Source organism: Neopsephotus bourkii, unplaced genomic scaffold (assembly GCF_033783945.1).
Source record: "Neopsephotus bourkii isolate Nb327-2 ecotype Australia unplaced genomic scaffold, CSIRO-AGI_Nbou_v1 NB_690, whole genome shotgun sequence".
NCBI lineage: Eukaryota > Metazoa > Chordata > Aves > Psittaciformes > Psittacidae > Neopsephotus > Neopsephotus bourkii.
Genome location: NW_026901189.1, coordinates 2,830,930 through 2,845,568, shown reverse-complemented (window position 1 = coordinate 2,845,568; position 14,639 = coordinate 2,830,930). Strand labels below are relative to the sequence as shown.

At 58.5% G+C, this 14,639-nt stretch overlaps 2 protein-coding genes across 10 annotated transcripts; one reads left to right on the top strand and one right to left on the bottom strand.

Moving 5' to 3' along the window:
* The first annotated feature begins 22 nt into the window (after positions 1 to 22).
* GSR (glutathione-disulfide reductase) lies at positions 23 to 5,219 on the top strand. 6 transcript variants are annotated; one of them, XM_061353717.1, is made up of 13 exons: positions 23 to 155; positions 999 to 1,127; positions 1,227 to 1,315; positions 1,703 to 1,772; positions 2,088 to 2,235; positions 2,323 to 2,377; positions 2,470 to 2,569; positions 3,020 to 3,106; positions 3,265 to 3,426; positions 3,651 to 3,762; positions 3,843 to 3,974; positions 4,155 to 4,288; positions 4,932 to 5,219. In XM_061353717.1, the coding sequence occupies exons 1-13, from the start codon at positions 27 to 29 to the stop codon at positions 5,079 to 5,081; spliced, it is 1,497 nt and encodes a 498-aa protein (XP_061209701.1). In that variant the 5' UTR covers positions 23 to 26; the 3' UTR covers positions 5,082 to 5,219. The 6 variants fall into 6 exon arrangements, with proteins under 6 accessions (XP_061209701.1, XP_061209705.1, XP_061209703.1 ...); XM_061353721.1 differs by having other exon boundaries at positions 4,911 to 4,946; XM_061353719.1 differs by having other exon boundaries at positions 27 to 155; positions 999 to 1,025.
* Positions 5,220 to 9,500: 4,281 nt separating this feature from the next.
* Positions 9,501 to 13,737, bottom strand: BTC (betacellulin). 4 transcript variants are annotated; one of them, XM_061353745.1, is made up of 5 exons: positions 13,590 to 13,734; positions 10,671 to 10,766; positions 10,330 to 10,447; positions 10,079 to 10,225; positions 9,501 to 9,802 (listed from the first exon to the last, which is right to left on the bottom strand). In XM_061353745.1, the coding sequence occupies exons 1-5, from the start codon at positions 13,660 to 13,662 to the stop codon at positions 9,697 to 9,699; spliced, it is 540 nt and encodes a 179-aa protein (XP_061209729.1). In that variant the 5' UTR covers positions 13,663 to 13,734; the 3' UTR covers positions 9,501 to 9,696. The 4 variants fall into 4 exon arrangements, with proteins under 4 accessions (XP_061209729.1, XP_061209728.1, XP_061209731.1 ...); XM_061353744.1 differs by having other exon boundaries at positions 9,501 to 9,606; positions 9,695 to 9,802; positions 10,330 to 10,766; positions 13,590 to 13,638; XM_061353747.1 differs by lacking the exon at positions 10,671 to 10,766 and having other exon boundaries at positions 13,590 to 13,737.
* Between the last annotated feature and the right edge of the window lie 902 nt (positions 13,738 to 14,639).

The following is a 14,639-nucleotide window of genomic DNA, read 5'->3' as shown; positions in this document are numbered from 1 at the left end:
GGGCACGGCCTTACCGAGTCGGGGGCATGGCGGCTGCCGCGTACGAGCTGCTGGTGCTGGGCGGCGGGTCGGGGGGCCTGGCAGGGGCTCGGCGAGCGGCCGAACTGGGAGCCCGCGTTGCACTGGTGGAGCCGCATCGCTTTGGCGGCACTTGCGTGAGTCCGGGGCCACTCGCGGGGGGTTCACACGCTCCCATCATGAGCGGTGGATGGGGACACAGGAGTTACGCAGCAAGTGGATCCCCCCGGCCTCATCCCTATAATCCCTGGGACTCATCCCGGTCCGCTGGGGAAGCTAGAGCGTAGAAAGCGCTATGCCAGCCACGGAGCATTGCTGGAGGATTTGCCGTGTCATGCTGAGTTGCATGGAAACAGGAAGGGTCCAATTCTACTCTCAAGTGTGAGGGTGATAATAGAATGCTTTGGGTTGGAAAGGACCTTTGATCATCTAGTTCTAATCCCCCCCTTCCTGCCTGTTCTGGGGAGGATAAATGGATGCTGGTGAGTCGGGAGCTGCACAGCACAACTCTGATTTCGGTTACAGCTGAACGGCAGCAAAGCAGGATGTGTCAGGCACAGGGAGCAGAGAAAACAAACTTGTTCCTCAGGAATGCCAGGGACAGGCTTGAATTTTACGCTTTTAAGTGTGTTTCCTATCAAAGAGTTGCTGTACAGACGTTTTCTGGACAAGAAGGGAATGGCAAATCCCTTTCTCCTAGTGAATCTTCTTTAAATTATCAATGGAAAAAAACCCACTTAAACACCCTGCGCCTTCCGTATTCTTCAAGGAAGTGAGGGTAAACAGGCAAATTGCAAGCCCTTGAGGCACTGAAGGCACTTATAACCCTCTTTTGCCAAAGACCTATCATCCCTAATATATTTTTTCTGAGCACAGAGCTGGGATTCGATACCGGTCTGATGAGAGATGCTCTCTCCAGAGCACCCCCTTTGAAACACTGAGCCTTAAAATGCCAAGACTTGCTCTTACCTCCCCTCTAGGTCAATGTCGGATGCGTGCCAAAGAAGGTAAGGGTGCTTTCATTGCTGGCTTTGGTGTGGGTGTCTGCTGAATCGTGGGGAGGAAGCAGGGGCTCAGGGTGTATTGAGCCATCAGGATGCTGTGATATGTTCACATCCGTGTCCTGTGGGCTGCTGTGGGCAGAGGGAAAACATTGGGAAGGGTGGCTGGGGTTTTCCCATATCCTGACTTGCGGGTTGCATGAGCAGGTGATGTGGAATGCGGCTGTCCACATGGAGTTTGTCCATGATCACGCCGACTATGGCTTTGAAACGCCCAGCATCAAGTTCAACTGGAGGTAAGTATGGAAAGAGCCGGGTGGAATCAAGCATCTCCTGGTGCGATTCCCATGGGAAGCAGCCACAGAGAAGCACCTCAACCCTGTGGTATGTTGTCTGCCACAAAGGGGTCTCTGGCTGCTTTGAGGCTTCCTGTGGATGGATGCCAAGCTGGTTATGTAGCCTGGATTCCTGCTGTATTTTGGAAAAGGGGTGAGAAAAGACTCTGGAAAAGATGGATGCAGCAAAGGCAGGCACAAAAACCACCCTGGTGGGGAAGGCTGGGTAGCTGGTGGCTGGTTTATTTTGTAGTGTGGGTGCCATGTACTGAAGGGAATGAATTGTTTCTCTCTGAGCTCTGTAGCTTCCTTTGCTTATGGTGGCAATAAGCCTCTGCTCTCTTCCAGAACCATTAAAGAGAAGCGTGATGCTTACGTGAGGCGCCTCAATGAGATCTATGAGAGTAACCTCAAGAAGGTGAGGATGTGTTTGTCCTGCAAGCTGAGTAGGGAAGTAGGATCTGTTGGATTTTCAGCCACTTTTCCAGCCTTAATGGGTGTCATCTTTCCCCCGGCTCCATTAGCTGGCTCTCGCACCTTGTCCCGCTGTTAATCACACACAGAAGTGAATGCTCTATCCCTGGCAGTGTTCAAGGACAGGTTGGACAGAGCCTTGGCCAATATGGTCTAGTGTGAGGTGTCCCTGCCCATGGCAGGGGGTTGGAACTGGATGATCTTAAGGTCCTTTCCAATCCAAACCATTCTATGATTCTGTGATTCTTACTCCACCAAGGCTCACATTGACATCATTCGGGGCTATGGCAAGTTCACCGCTGATCCTGAGCCTACCATCGAAGTGGATGGGAAAAGATACACAGCTCCTCACATCCTTATAGCCACAGGCGGGCACCCGGCTGTCCCTTCTGACAGCCAAATTCCCGGTGAGTCTGACAGAGTCCTATCGAAGCAAAGTGGGATTTTGGGGAGGGGAAGATGGGAAGGGGTGTGAAAGGGGCTCTGTTTTGCAGGCGCCAGCCTGGGGATGACCAGCGATGGCTTCTTTGACCTGGAGGAGCTGCCCAGGTAAACCAGTGCTCATTTTACCACCACCACTTCGCCACCACCATCACCAGCAGCTCCACATGCCCACACACGGCATCACCCCTTCTCTACAGGCGTAGTGTGATTGTCGGTGCCGGCTACATTGCAGTGGAAATCGTGGGGATCCTCTCTACGCTGGGCTCCAAGTCATCCCTGCTGATCCGCCAGGACAAGGTAGTGCCTGCCACCGGTTATCCCCAGCCATGTTTGCGCCCCGTAGTCACATCCCACCTCACCAGAGTTTCCCTCTTGTCTGCTCACATATGGACTTCTAAAGGAGGGTCTGAGCCATGGCAGGCTTAGGAGAGTGGGAATGGTGGTGCAGAGGATTGTGGTGTGATGCCGATGGGTGTAAGGAGGAGCAGAGTGTAGGTGTGCTGCCAGGCAACTTGGCAGCACCAGCCTGTGACTGGCATTCCTGCTGCCACACCTGCTTACTTGAGCTTTATTTCAAACCCTGACTTGAAAATAAAATAACCCAACAACTTAAAGGAAAAGCAGACACAGGAGAACTTGATCATTAACGCTCCAAACCTCTCTGGGCCTGGATGGGGCATGGGCATGGGGGAATGCCCAAGGAGGGGGCTGCCCGGTGGTGCCTTCATCTCATGGGTCCCTGCCCAGGTTCTGAGGACTTTCGACTCCATGATCAGCTCAAACTGCACTCAGGAGCTGGAGAACAGCGGGGTGGATGTCTGGAAACACACACAGGTATGGGCACGCTTTCCCCATCCTTCCTGGGGAGGCAGGCATGGGGGAATGCTGGCATTTTGGGGCATCCCTGGTTCTGTGCTATGGCTACTGTCACCTGCTATAAGGCAAAAGCTGTTGCCACCTTCTTCCCCTGTGGCTCCTGTTGTTCCCCACAGGTCAAGACGGTCACCAAGTCCCCTTCTGGGCTGCTGGCTGTGACAGTGACCTCCTCAATGCCAGGCCACAAGCCAACGGAGGAAGTGATTCAGGACGTGGACTGCCTGCTGTGGGCTGTGGGGAGGGAACCCAACACCCAGGACCTGTGCCTGGACCGAGTGGTGAGATGGCAGCGCTGGTTCAAGGATGCCCCTCAGGTCTTTGGGGACTCACGGGTCCCCGGGGTCCCATGGGTCTCCAGAGCCTGCCATAGGATGGTATTCCCACCATGATCTCCCTGCGGCTGGTAGCACTGTGGCCACCAGCATGAGTCCCCCATGGACATTGCTTGTCCCATCCCACTCAGCACACTTTGCCAAAAGCAGCTGCTGTTTCCCAATGGCAGGGTGTGCAGATGGATGCCAAAGGCCATGTGGTGGTGGATGAATACCAGAACACCACCAGGAGAGGGGTCTATGCCATCGGGGATGTGTGTGGGAGAGCTCTCCTCACCCCAGGTACCATGGCTGTGCCACCTTCCCCTCCATGGCCCATTCGTGCCACAGGTCAGGCTCCTCATCCTCATCCCTCCCCACAGTGGCCATTGCAGCTGGCAGAAAGCTGGCCCACAGGCTCTTTGAGGGCAAGCAGGACTCACGGCTTGACTACCATTACATCCCCACTGTTGTCTTCAGCCACCCACCCATTGGCACTGTGGGTCTCACTGAAGGTAGGGACAAATGGGGCTGGGTACATTGTGGCTCAGAGGTGGTGATTTGATGCTCAAGGAAACAATCTGATCTCCAGCAAGTGGTCTGAGCCTTGCAAAATGTGCTTTGAGTCCCTCATTATAAGCACCTCGTACATATGGCGCAGCCCCTTCACCCATGTGTTGTGTCTTCTGCTGCAGATGAAGCCATGGCTGCATATGGGAGGGAGAATGTGAAGATCTACAGTACATCCTTCAACCCCCTGTACCACGCTGTCACCCAGAGGAAGGTGAAGTGCATCATGAAGCTGGTGTGCGCTGGCAAGGAGGAGAAGGTGTGTGGAGGGGACGTTGGGGGACAACCGGGCAGTGCATGGGGATGGAAAGGACCACAGCTGGTCCTCTTGTACCCTCATGGTCAGGTCTGATACAGCTCCCTCAGCATCAAGCCCAACATTCACACTAGATTCATGGATGGCCACAAAGATCCTCTGAGGGTTGGGGTACCTCTGCTCTGGAGAAGGCTTAGAGAGCTGGGCTTGTTCAGAATGGAGAAGAGAAAGCTCCAAGGAGACCTTATAGCAGCCGCCAAATGCCTAAAGGGGCAACAAGAAACCTGGAGAGGGACTTTGGACAAGGACCTGCAGGGACAGGACAAGGGGAATGGCTTTAACCTGACAGAGGGGAGACTGAGATGAGATGTTAGGAAGTTCTTTCCTGTGAGGATGGTGAGGCCCTGGCTCAGGTTCCCCAGAGAAGCTGAGGCTTGTCCGATGGCTACCCGTTGGGTTCAAGTCCCCATGCCCTTGAACCCAACAGTGTTCAAGGCTGTGGACGGGGCTTGGAACAGCCTAGCCTAGTGGAAGGTGTTCCTGCCCATGGCAGGGGACTGGAACGGGATGAGCTTCAAGGTCCCTTCCAACCCAAACCAGTCTGCCAGTGCTGTGTCCAATCCAGCCTCTCTCTTCTTCCCCATAGGTGGTGGGATTGCACATGCAAGGGCTGGGCTGTGATGAGATACTGCAGGGCTTTGCTGTGGCCATCAAAATGGGGGCCACCAAGGCTGACCTGGACAACACCGTTGCCATTCATCCCACTTCTGCTGAAGAGCTGGTGACGCTGCGCTGAGGCAGCAGGCACGGGGGGCTGGGGAAAACCTTAAAGAGTCGTAAAGAATGCCTTACTGTCAGACGGTTGTGTGGAGAAGGGTCTGTACGACTGGTGCAGAAAATAAATACTGTGATGTTGGCAAGGCTCTGTGTTTCAGTTTATGGTGCCTGTCTCCTGCCACGCTCAAGGGTTTAGGAGGAGGCTGCCCATGGCTGGGTTCTTCCTCTACCATCTGCAGCGCCACCTGGGTGCTTGGGGTATCCCAGGTGGGTTCTTGTCCTCCGCTGCATGCTTGTGGAGGGGTGTATTGGCATCGCTGTTGGATGTGGGATGACGGGGATGCATCCTGCATCCAACAGCCCCTGCTGCACCCAAGGGGCTTCAGATCCACTGCCCTCATTGTGGATCTGGCTCTTGAGCTGCTTTGAGGCAGCTTGAAGCAAAGCTGGCCAGGAGAGAGAGAAATAGATGGTGTGCATGAAATCAAAGTATCTCTGAGGTTAGAAATTCCCCAAAATCTAGGTTGTGGCCAAAGGAAGGGGCTCCTAGTGCTCAGCCCAGGTGTGCAGCTCCAACCTTTGCCAGGTTGTCTCCACCCAGGAGGCAGGAAAATCCCCCCCCCCCATCCTAACACCATCAGCATGTGTTTAAAGAGTATATTGGTCCTTTAAGGGGTCAAGTCCAAGCAAAAGCCTGTATATTACCAGTATCTTTAGTTATCTATGAACAAATAACGATTTGCAAGGTTTATTGCTAAGGGAAGCAAATGAGATTTCCTCTGGCTGTGCTACAGATGAGCCTCGGGCAAATTACAGGAGTATCAGCTGGAGTTAATTCAGTTAATTGCTCCGTTTGAATGACGGAGACTTTACCCTCGCAGTCAGCATCTTCTGGCATTTGGTGAGTGGTGGGTTTGGTTTGAGTTTTTTCCTTTTTAAATGAAAACCTGGGAGATTATTGAAGCACAGACAACGGCAGGGGCTCAGTGGCCGAAGAAACCTCCTTTTTGGAGAAAATTAGGTAAAAAAACCCACCACCACACAACAGCTCCGGGATGCTGAGAGCCGGGAGCCCCCGGGCGGCGGACGCTAGGACCCAGCGGTCGAGAGGCCGTTCAGCCGGCAAGCCACGCCACGCGCAGGCGCTCAGGGTCCGCAGGGGCCCGAAGGTTGACCCGTGCTACCGCCATCTTCGTACGTGCAGCTCTCGGGGCTGCCGGTTCTGCGCCTGACCGGTCGGTGTCGGCGCTCTCGCCCGAGCCGGCCACTGGTTCCCCGACCCCTTCCCGAGCGCCGCCCGGTTTGGGGCCTCAGTGGGGGCTGCGGCTTAGCAGAGCCCTGCAGAGCGGGGACTGGCCCCGGTCGGTGCTGGGCATCCATAACGAGCCCCGCGTTCCCTGGACGTGGCTGCCGGTGGCTGTCCGGGACCCGGTCCCCAGTCCCCGAGAGAGCCGAGCCCTGCGGGGCTGGACACCTGCTCTGGGGTTCGCCTGAAGCTCCCCGAGGGCATGGTTGTGGTCCCCGAGGAGGGCACCCCGGGCTCCGGCACACGCTCGGGGAGAGGAGAGCGAGAGCTGAGCCTGGCCTGGAACCGGGCTCGGAGCTGAGACAAAGTCCTGAGCGTTGGAGTCTGGAAGCCAACCGGCTCCTGGGGCCGTTTTGGGTTCAGAAACAGACACCGAGTCCTGCGGTTTGGGGGCTCGAAATCGGGGTCACTAGTTCAGAAATGGAGACCAAGCCTCACGTGTCGGAACCTGGCTCGTGTGATCCGTTCTGGAGCTCAGACAGAGCCCTAGTTCTGTGTTTAGCTGCTCAAGAAACAGGTTCAGAGCTTAGAAACAAAACTCCTGTGTATGGAAGTCTTGCCATGACTCATAGGCTGATGCTGGAGCTCAGAAACACAGAGCAGGTCCTGACTTTTGCTGCTCAGCATCAGGTGTTTGGGGGCTCAGGAGGGTGCTTTGGTACTCGGGACCTGGGGCCGGGGCTCTGCAGCATAGACATGGCATTTCCCAGCTGCAGAACTGGGGATAGGCTAGGGCCTGAGTTCTGCACCTTTGGGCTCAGAAGCAAGACCCTCTTGGGTGGTTCTGGGGTCAAAGCCAGGGCCAGGCTGGATGGGGTTGGGCTGTGGGAGCAGGGTAGGCTGGTGCATGGATCCCAGCCAGAAGGGGTGTCCCATCACGGTGGTCTCTGAATGCTGGAACACCCAGTATGCACTCACCTGAATTTAGCGCCTGAGGTAGTCTCTGGGGTGAAAGGTACTTTTCATGCTGGGCTGGGCCTTCAGCTCTTATTTACTCAAGGCATGTACAACCACTGCAAGAGTCCTGGGCGCTCGTTAGCCGAGGGCTGGAGAGCAAGCAATTATGACAGGTCATATTCATCTACATATCGTGACAGTGACTGATTTACGACCTGGCCATGAGCCAGACTTAGCTTACAAGCACAAGCGGGTTGAAGCAGCAGCAGAGGCTGGAGATGGACACGAGCTGCAGCCACAGCGGAACTGGACCCATCCAGAGGCTGGGCCTGAAAAAAAAAAGGCTGGCAGAAACACTGTCCCAAGCCGTAAGTGAGCTGAGCCTGAAAGAAACAGGGACTTAACACACAGAACTCCAAGCACACAACCCCCCTTGAAATTACCCCAGACGGCCCAAAGCTACCCCAAAACCCACGAAAAGCTACCCAAAAGCTTCCAAAAATACACAGAAGGTACCCAAAAGCTACCCCAAACCCCCAGCCTCTGGCCGTGCCCGCACTGGAGCCAGGCACTCGCACTGCCACGGGCGGGCACAGGGCAGGTCAGGCGGCAGCATCGGTCTCAGCACACAGCTCCTGGCGTGGCTGGGGCTCTTCTGCCCATCCATGCGTCCATCCCTGTGCAGGGACAGACACGGCACAGTCAGCTCCTGGCAGCACACCCCTGAATGAGTCCCGGGGCTGCTCCCCGGCCAACCCCGGCAGCTCTGCCCGGCCCCACACCCCTGAGACAGCCGGGGAGGGAGAAGCGGGGCTGGGACCCCAGGAATGTACCGGTTCTTTCCGGGAGGGCGGGTGAGTGCCAGGATCTGCCTGAAAAACCTCCATCCCTGAGCGGCAACAGCGGCACAGACCGACCCCGGCAGCCTCAGACGGGGACCGGCACCTCCCAGTGCCGGGGGTCTGGGTCGGACCCCGACAGCGCCTGCTCCCACCTCTCCAGACACCGTGAACGGGGACCCCGGTGCCTCCTGCGCCACCCGGGGATTCCCCCGGAGCCATCTCCTCGATCCCACCGCCCAGGATCGGGGCACCCACCCCACCGAGGTGTCCTCACCCCTCGGGCCGCGCTCCTCGGTGAGGATGAGCTTTCCCCACACGGCACCACCCGGATCAACGACAGCTCCCGAGGGATCGGCACCACCGGGCGGCCCACTCTCCCCGTGCCCGCTCGGGCTTCACAGAGCCACCAACGGGGCGCCAGAAGCCGGTGCAGGGCTCTGGGCCTCTGCTCCCACCGCAGCCTCTTTTGAGCTGAAAAAGAAGGGCTTAGGTCAAACCACGGCTCCACTCAGAGCAACCGCAGTGTAAACCAGTTTGCCCCAGCAGCTCCCACACTCAGCAGTCCGAGCTCTCGCCAGAGCCGGCCGGAGGGAGGGAAAGCTCGTCCTGCCGGAGACGCTACGGTGAAGAGCCGGGCAAAAGCAACAGCCGGTGCCCGCTCCGGGAGGAGGGAGCGCGGCAACGGGAGGGGTCACCGGCGGCCCCCGCGGAAGTCACCGGGAACCCATGGATGGTTCCGGCCACCAGTGACTGCCGGTGCAGACAGCCGCGACCCCCTATACCTGCCCCTTTCCGCCGTGGTTCCTGGCAGGATCCCAACACGCAAAGCCTGGGCTGCGAGCAGTGGTAACCGGGCAGCGGCTGGTGCCGCCGCACCCGCACCGTAGCCCAGCAGCGGAGGAAGAAGCGAGGAAATAGCACCGGTTCTGCCCCTTTTTCCCCCGGCTTCCCTTGCTCGGCAACGTCCCGGGATGCCGAGGCCGCGCAGGGCAGGCGGGGGCCAGTGTCGCTCCCGGTTCTCTGTGTCTGAAACTTCCCCGGAGAAGCCCCGCGGGGTCGGGACAGCGACTCCCTCGTCCTGGTCTCCGGCTCGGACGCCGCCCGCAGGGGGCCGCGGCGGCAGCACCGGGAGGATCCATGGCGGGGGGGCAGCAGCCCCAGCGCGGCGCTCGCAGATGGGCACAGCCCCAGGCACAGGGACCTCCTTCCGCGGCGGCGGCGCCCCCTGCTGGCCGTGGGGCAGGCTCTGCAGCCTCTGCTGCCCCTCACTGCGGCGCCCCCTGGCGGACGCAGAGGGGTTGGGCTGCACCGCCGGGCCTCGGACCAGCAGCGCCGCACCCACAGCCGGAACCGGCGGCGCTCCCACGCAAGGATCAGTCGAGACATTGGCACCTTCCCGTTCACCCCTTTATTAACACCGCCGTTAGTTTTAGCCGTCGCCATTCGAGCCAGCCGGTGCCGCTATCTCTCCGGGACCCGCCTGCAGGTACCTGGAGCTCCTGCAGAGAGAGGGGAGGGAGAGCAGCTGCCCCTCGTGGGGGTCCTCCCGTTATCCGGGGATCAGTCGCCATCACCAACCCCATGTACCTTCACGCAATGCCTGTCTCCAGCACGTCCTCGCTTTTGGAAGGCAAATTCTTGTTTAACGTCTCCATCTCGTTCGCCTTTCTCTTTCTGCGCTGCTTCCGACAGTGGCTTTGATGGGGGCGGAATAATTAAAACCAAAATAAAACCCAAAAGGAAAACGAGGCATGGCAGTTTAGCTGCTCCTCCTCCCTCCACTTTCACCCACAGAAGCTCTGGGTGGGATCGTGCATGGTGTCCAGCTCCAAGGCAATGCCTCGCATCCCCCCCAGCACCCTCAGAGGCCAGAGCAGGGACCCCTAAATCCAACTTCCTGCAGCCACTGGAGGTGGGCAGCGTTCCCCATAACCTCTTCCCGTGCCTCGCCCTGTTCCCCCCAGCACGTACTGACTGCAGAGGCAGGCGCAGACGATGAGGATGATAAGGGTGACGATGGCAGCAATCAGGGAGATGATGACAATCTGGCCCCGGTCGCCTCGCAGGTAGAAGATGTCCACCCTCTCACAGCGAGCCCCCGTGTAGCCCCTCTCACACCTACCCCATGGCACAGGGGAGGCAGAAGATGGATTTGGTGTCCAAAACCCCACCATGGTGCCCTCCTCTTCCCTCTCTCCATGTCCCCAGCAGCAGTGGCTTACACACAAGCTGGCGCCTTCTCGGCCATGAGGAATCGGCATCTCCCCTTGACACAGTAGTGCTTGTATTCCTCCGGGCACCTGGAGAAGTGTCCCTGCCGCCTCAGCTGTGTCACATTCCCTGGGGTGACAAGGAAAACCGCCCCCCCCCGGGGGTTACAGTTCTCCTCAGAGGGCATCTGGTCCATCCAGAGCCACAGGAGTGTGTGTCCTTGGCTGTGGCATGCTGCTTCCCTGTGTGGCTGTGGTTGATACAACATCCATCCTCCATCCCAGCCCTCTGCCCTGCATTGCTCAGCTCCCATCCGGTGCCACCAGCTCCCCTAAGCATCCTTGCACCATACCCATGCAGCTCCGGGCTGTGCCACAGGTAGATCCCTCCGTTCCATGGTCAGTGGTGACATTCGTGTCAGCACCCACACAACCAAAAAAAGCCAAACCTGAAAGGCAATGGAAGTGGGTCAGGTGGTGAAGCTTGGCTAGAGCATCACCACCACCACCCACCACAGCCACTCATCCTGGCCTTGGCCATAGGGAGGGGACTGGCAAAGAACCCCCCTTCCCCAGCAGCATTGGCTTGGCTGTTCCCCAGGGTGAGGAGAAGGGAAAGCTGGTCCCTGCCTGCCTCCTTCACTCAGCACCAGCGTCCTGGAGCGGGATGAGAGGGGTTTAGGGGGCACGGCACAGTCTGTGGGCAGCCAGCAGCTCCAGTGCACAGGGAGGAGGAAGGGAGGGGATCCCCAGAGATGTCCAGCTCCCTTTCTGAAGACCATGGTCTTCTTGGAGCTGTTCAGCCTGGAGAAGAGAAGGCTGCATGGAGACCTTGTAGCAGCCTTCCAGTATCTGAAGGGGGCCTGCAAGGATGCTGGAGAGGGACTCTTCATCAGTGACTGTAGGAATAGGACAAGGGGTGGTGGGTTTAAACCGAAACAGGGGAAGTTCAGGTTAGATCTAGGGAAGAAGTTCTTTACTGTGAGGATTGGTGAGGCACTGGCACAGGTGACCCAAAGAAGCTGTGGCTGCTGCATCCCTGCCAGTGTTCAAGGCCAGGTTGGTCAGGGCTTGGAGCAACCTTGGAGCAACCTGGTCTAGTGGAAGGTGTCCCTACCCATGGCAGGGGATTAGAACGGGATGAACTTTAAGGTCCCTTCCAACCCAAATCAGTCTGGGATTCTCTGATTCTAAAAAGCACACCAGCCATGGGAGTGGGGAGACGTGAACACTGCAGTTCAGCACCCACCGAAGCCCAGTCGCTTCCAGTGTCCAACAGCTAAATTCCCACCACAACATCACTCACTGCTGCACTGGGGCATGGATCAAGCTGGAAAATGGGTAACCATGCTCGCTCTGGCAATGGGACAAAACTGAGGGCTGGCTCAGACCCAGCACGTCCCGGCAGCAGTGGCAGTAACCGGATCAGTAACCAGATCGCTGGCATAGCAGCACTGACTCAGCACGGTCCCGCTCCCAGCCCAGCCCTCCCCAGGGATTCACCCCATTGTGGTGGCACCCAGTGGAGTGGGGACAGGTCCTGCCTGGTGGGGCAGGGTGCTGGGTGTTCCTGTTCTGAGTGGGTGCACTTTGCAGCTTGGCCACGTCAAGGCCTCCTGGAAAGGGGGACTTTGGGCACCAAGCCTGGACAGCTGCATAGCCTGGTTCCCATGTTCCTACCCAGTACCCTGACAGCAATGGAGAGGGTGCCAAGGCTCTGGTGCCCTCCCCATCCTACGGCAGAGATGTTCCCAGCACACGTGTCCCTCTTGGCTATATATAGCTAACAACACACTTTGAGTAACAGAGCTGCAATAAGGACAGGGCTGAACTTCTTCCAGGGCTTCTCCAGCTGAAGAATCCCATCGGGGAGGGGATGCAGCCCCTTTTGGACCAGGCAGTGGGGTGGGATTTGCCTGATGGGAGCCAGGGTTGAGCCATGGGGTGGTTTTGCCCCCCTCCCCTGGGAACCAGCAGGCAGCAGCACAGGGAGGGAGGCTGACTTCACCCCCAGTGACCGAGTTTACAGCTCAGCATGGAAAGATCCCCACCAAGACGAGATCCCCACCCTTATTGCAACCAGATGCAGATTTTGGCACCCTTTGGGCTGGCAGCCCCTTGGAGAGGACAGCCCCGATGGCACCTCCAGCTCGGGGGGTGGGGGTGGAGCGGGGAGTGTGGGGTGCCCCCCAGTACCCTGAGCTCAGCACCTTGCGGGTGCGAACAACCTCATCTCTGTGACATGCTGAGAGCCTGTCTCTGCTGTGTGAGGCAGTCAGAGATAACCCAGGAACAAGCATCCCAAACACAGGGCTATTTTGCCATAACACCCCCAACATTCCCCTGGGAAAGCCCGAATTGCCGGAAAGCAACCACGTGGGGCATCGCCTTGGTCTGATGGGCACCCCCGCCCCAGAACAGGTCGGCCACCCTGAAGCTCCTCCTGCCAGCACAGGTTGGGCAGGTTTTGTCATGCCCCAGCTCTGCCAAAGGGCCAAACCCAAAGCTCTCCGATGCCCCGGGTATCGCCAAGCCCGGCCGATGTTCAGCTCTGCCTGTGGTTATCTCCTGCCAGCCCTGAGCAGGCAGCTGCAGCCAGCTTTTCCCACTTCCCACGCACTTGGGAACTACCACCGGGACACTTGTACACTGGCTGAACAGGTATCGGCAGCCCCCACATCCCCCATCCCTGGCGCTGCCAAGGAGGCAAACCACGGGTGTACCATGAGCAGTGTCGCATCTCAGCCCTACTGCAGGATCCACCCAGCGCATCCCTGCTCTATCCTGGCCCCGAGATCTGGTTCCAGAGATCCAGAGCCAAGCTGATACAGGGGAGCACTGGGATGGGACAGTGAGGATTACCAGCACAGGACATGGAGGCACATGGGGTGGGTGCAGGGAAGCACGGGGGAGCACAGAGACAGGACTGGGCATGGGGGAAAGACTGGGATGGGATTGTCCGGGGAACACGGGGAGTCACTGTGGTGGGACTGGAAAAGCGCCAGGATGGGTACGAGGTTGGGACAGGGGCAGCGTCGGGATGGGGCAGGGGAACAGGGGGGGATCAACAGGCCGGGGGGGGGGGGGGGCGGAGCGGGATGGGATAGCACCAGAAGAGGCACAGGGGGCACCAGGATGGGACCGGGAGGTGGGTGGAGGAAGACCAGCGTGGTACCGGGAAACAGCGGGATGGGACAGGGGCAGCACCGGGGCTGTGTCGGAGCAGGGGACTCCCGAGCCGAGCCGCGCCGCGCCGGGTGCCCCGCGCTTACCGGAGGCCAGTGCCAGGCAGAGCAACAGGGTACCGGGGCCGCCGCCCGGGGCCGGGGCCGCCGCCGCCTCCATGCGCGCAGCCGCCGCCTGCCCGGTACCTGGTGCCCGGCGGCTGCCGTGGGGCGGGACGAGGGCGGTCGCTGCCGGCACAACCGCCCTTTTCCTCCTCCTCCTCCTCCTCCTTCTTCTGTTCCTCCTCTTTCTCCTCGAGCAAAAACCTCACTCCAGCATCCCTGGGGATTCAGGGAGCCAGAGAGACCCCCCCATCCCGCCCTATCCCAAGTGTGGCTCCGGGCGTTCCACTCCTGGCTGTCATGTTACGAAAAGAGAGATTTATTCATAGCGAGCTGCTAATAAAACAGCCTCCCAAAGCCCTTGGCAGGGAGTGATGGCAGCTATGAATTATTTTGTGAGGGGCTGTGCCTTGGCACGAACCTTCCACACGTTGGCCTTGGGGTTTATTTTTGCCTAGGAGGATGACTCTAGTCCCCTGGGACGATGTGTCTGGTCCCCTGAGTGATGTCCCGAGGAGGAGAAGAGCCCCTAAGGGGTGATGGGATGCTGGCACGTCCCCTCCTGGCATCCCGGGATGCTCAGTGGGGATGCAGTGCTATGATGATGCTGTCCAGGCCCCAGGGAAACCCAAAGAAGTTCTCCTCGCAGAGGAGGGCAGGGAGGGTGGGGTGGTGGGGCTGTGGCCTGCTCCATGTCATTACAGGCATGAAATAAGTGGAAATGAAACACTGGAAAGAACGGGTGACCTCAAACCACAAGCTGGCAGCTGTTAATGCAAACACTGGCAGCCACCCAGCCATGCCATTTGGCCACTGGCCAAGGGGTGAGTGAGCTCCTGTCACTCTGGCAAGCCAGAAAACCATTTGCACACTCCAGCATGCCGGTGCTGACAACCCTTTGCTTGTGGACACCCCAGTTCCTGGCTGGGGAAGACCCCAGCCCTCCAGAAGCAGGCAGGGTGTGATAAACCACTAGAGAAACATTGCAAAGCTCCGCTGGGGACAGTAGGGACTTGGGCAGGATGAGGGAAACCA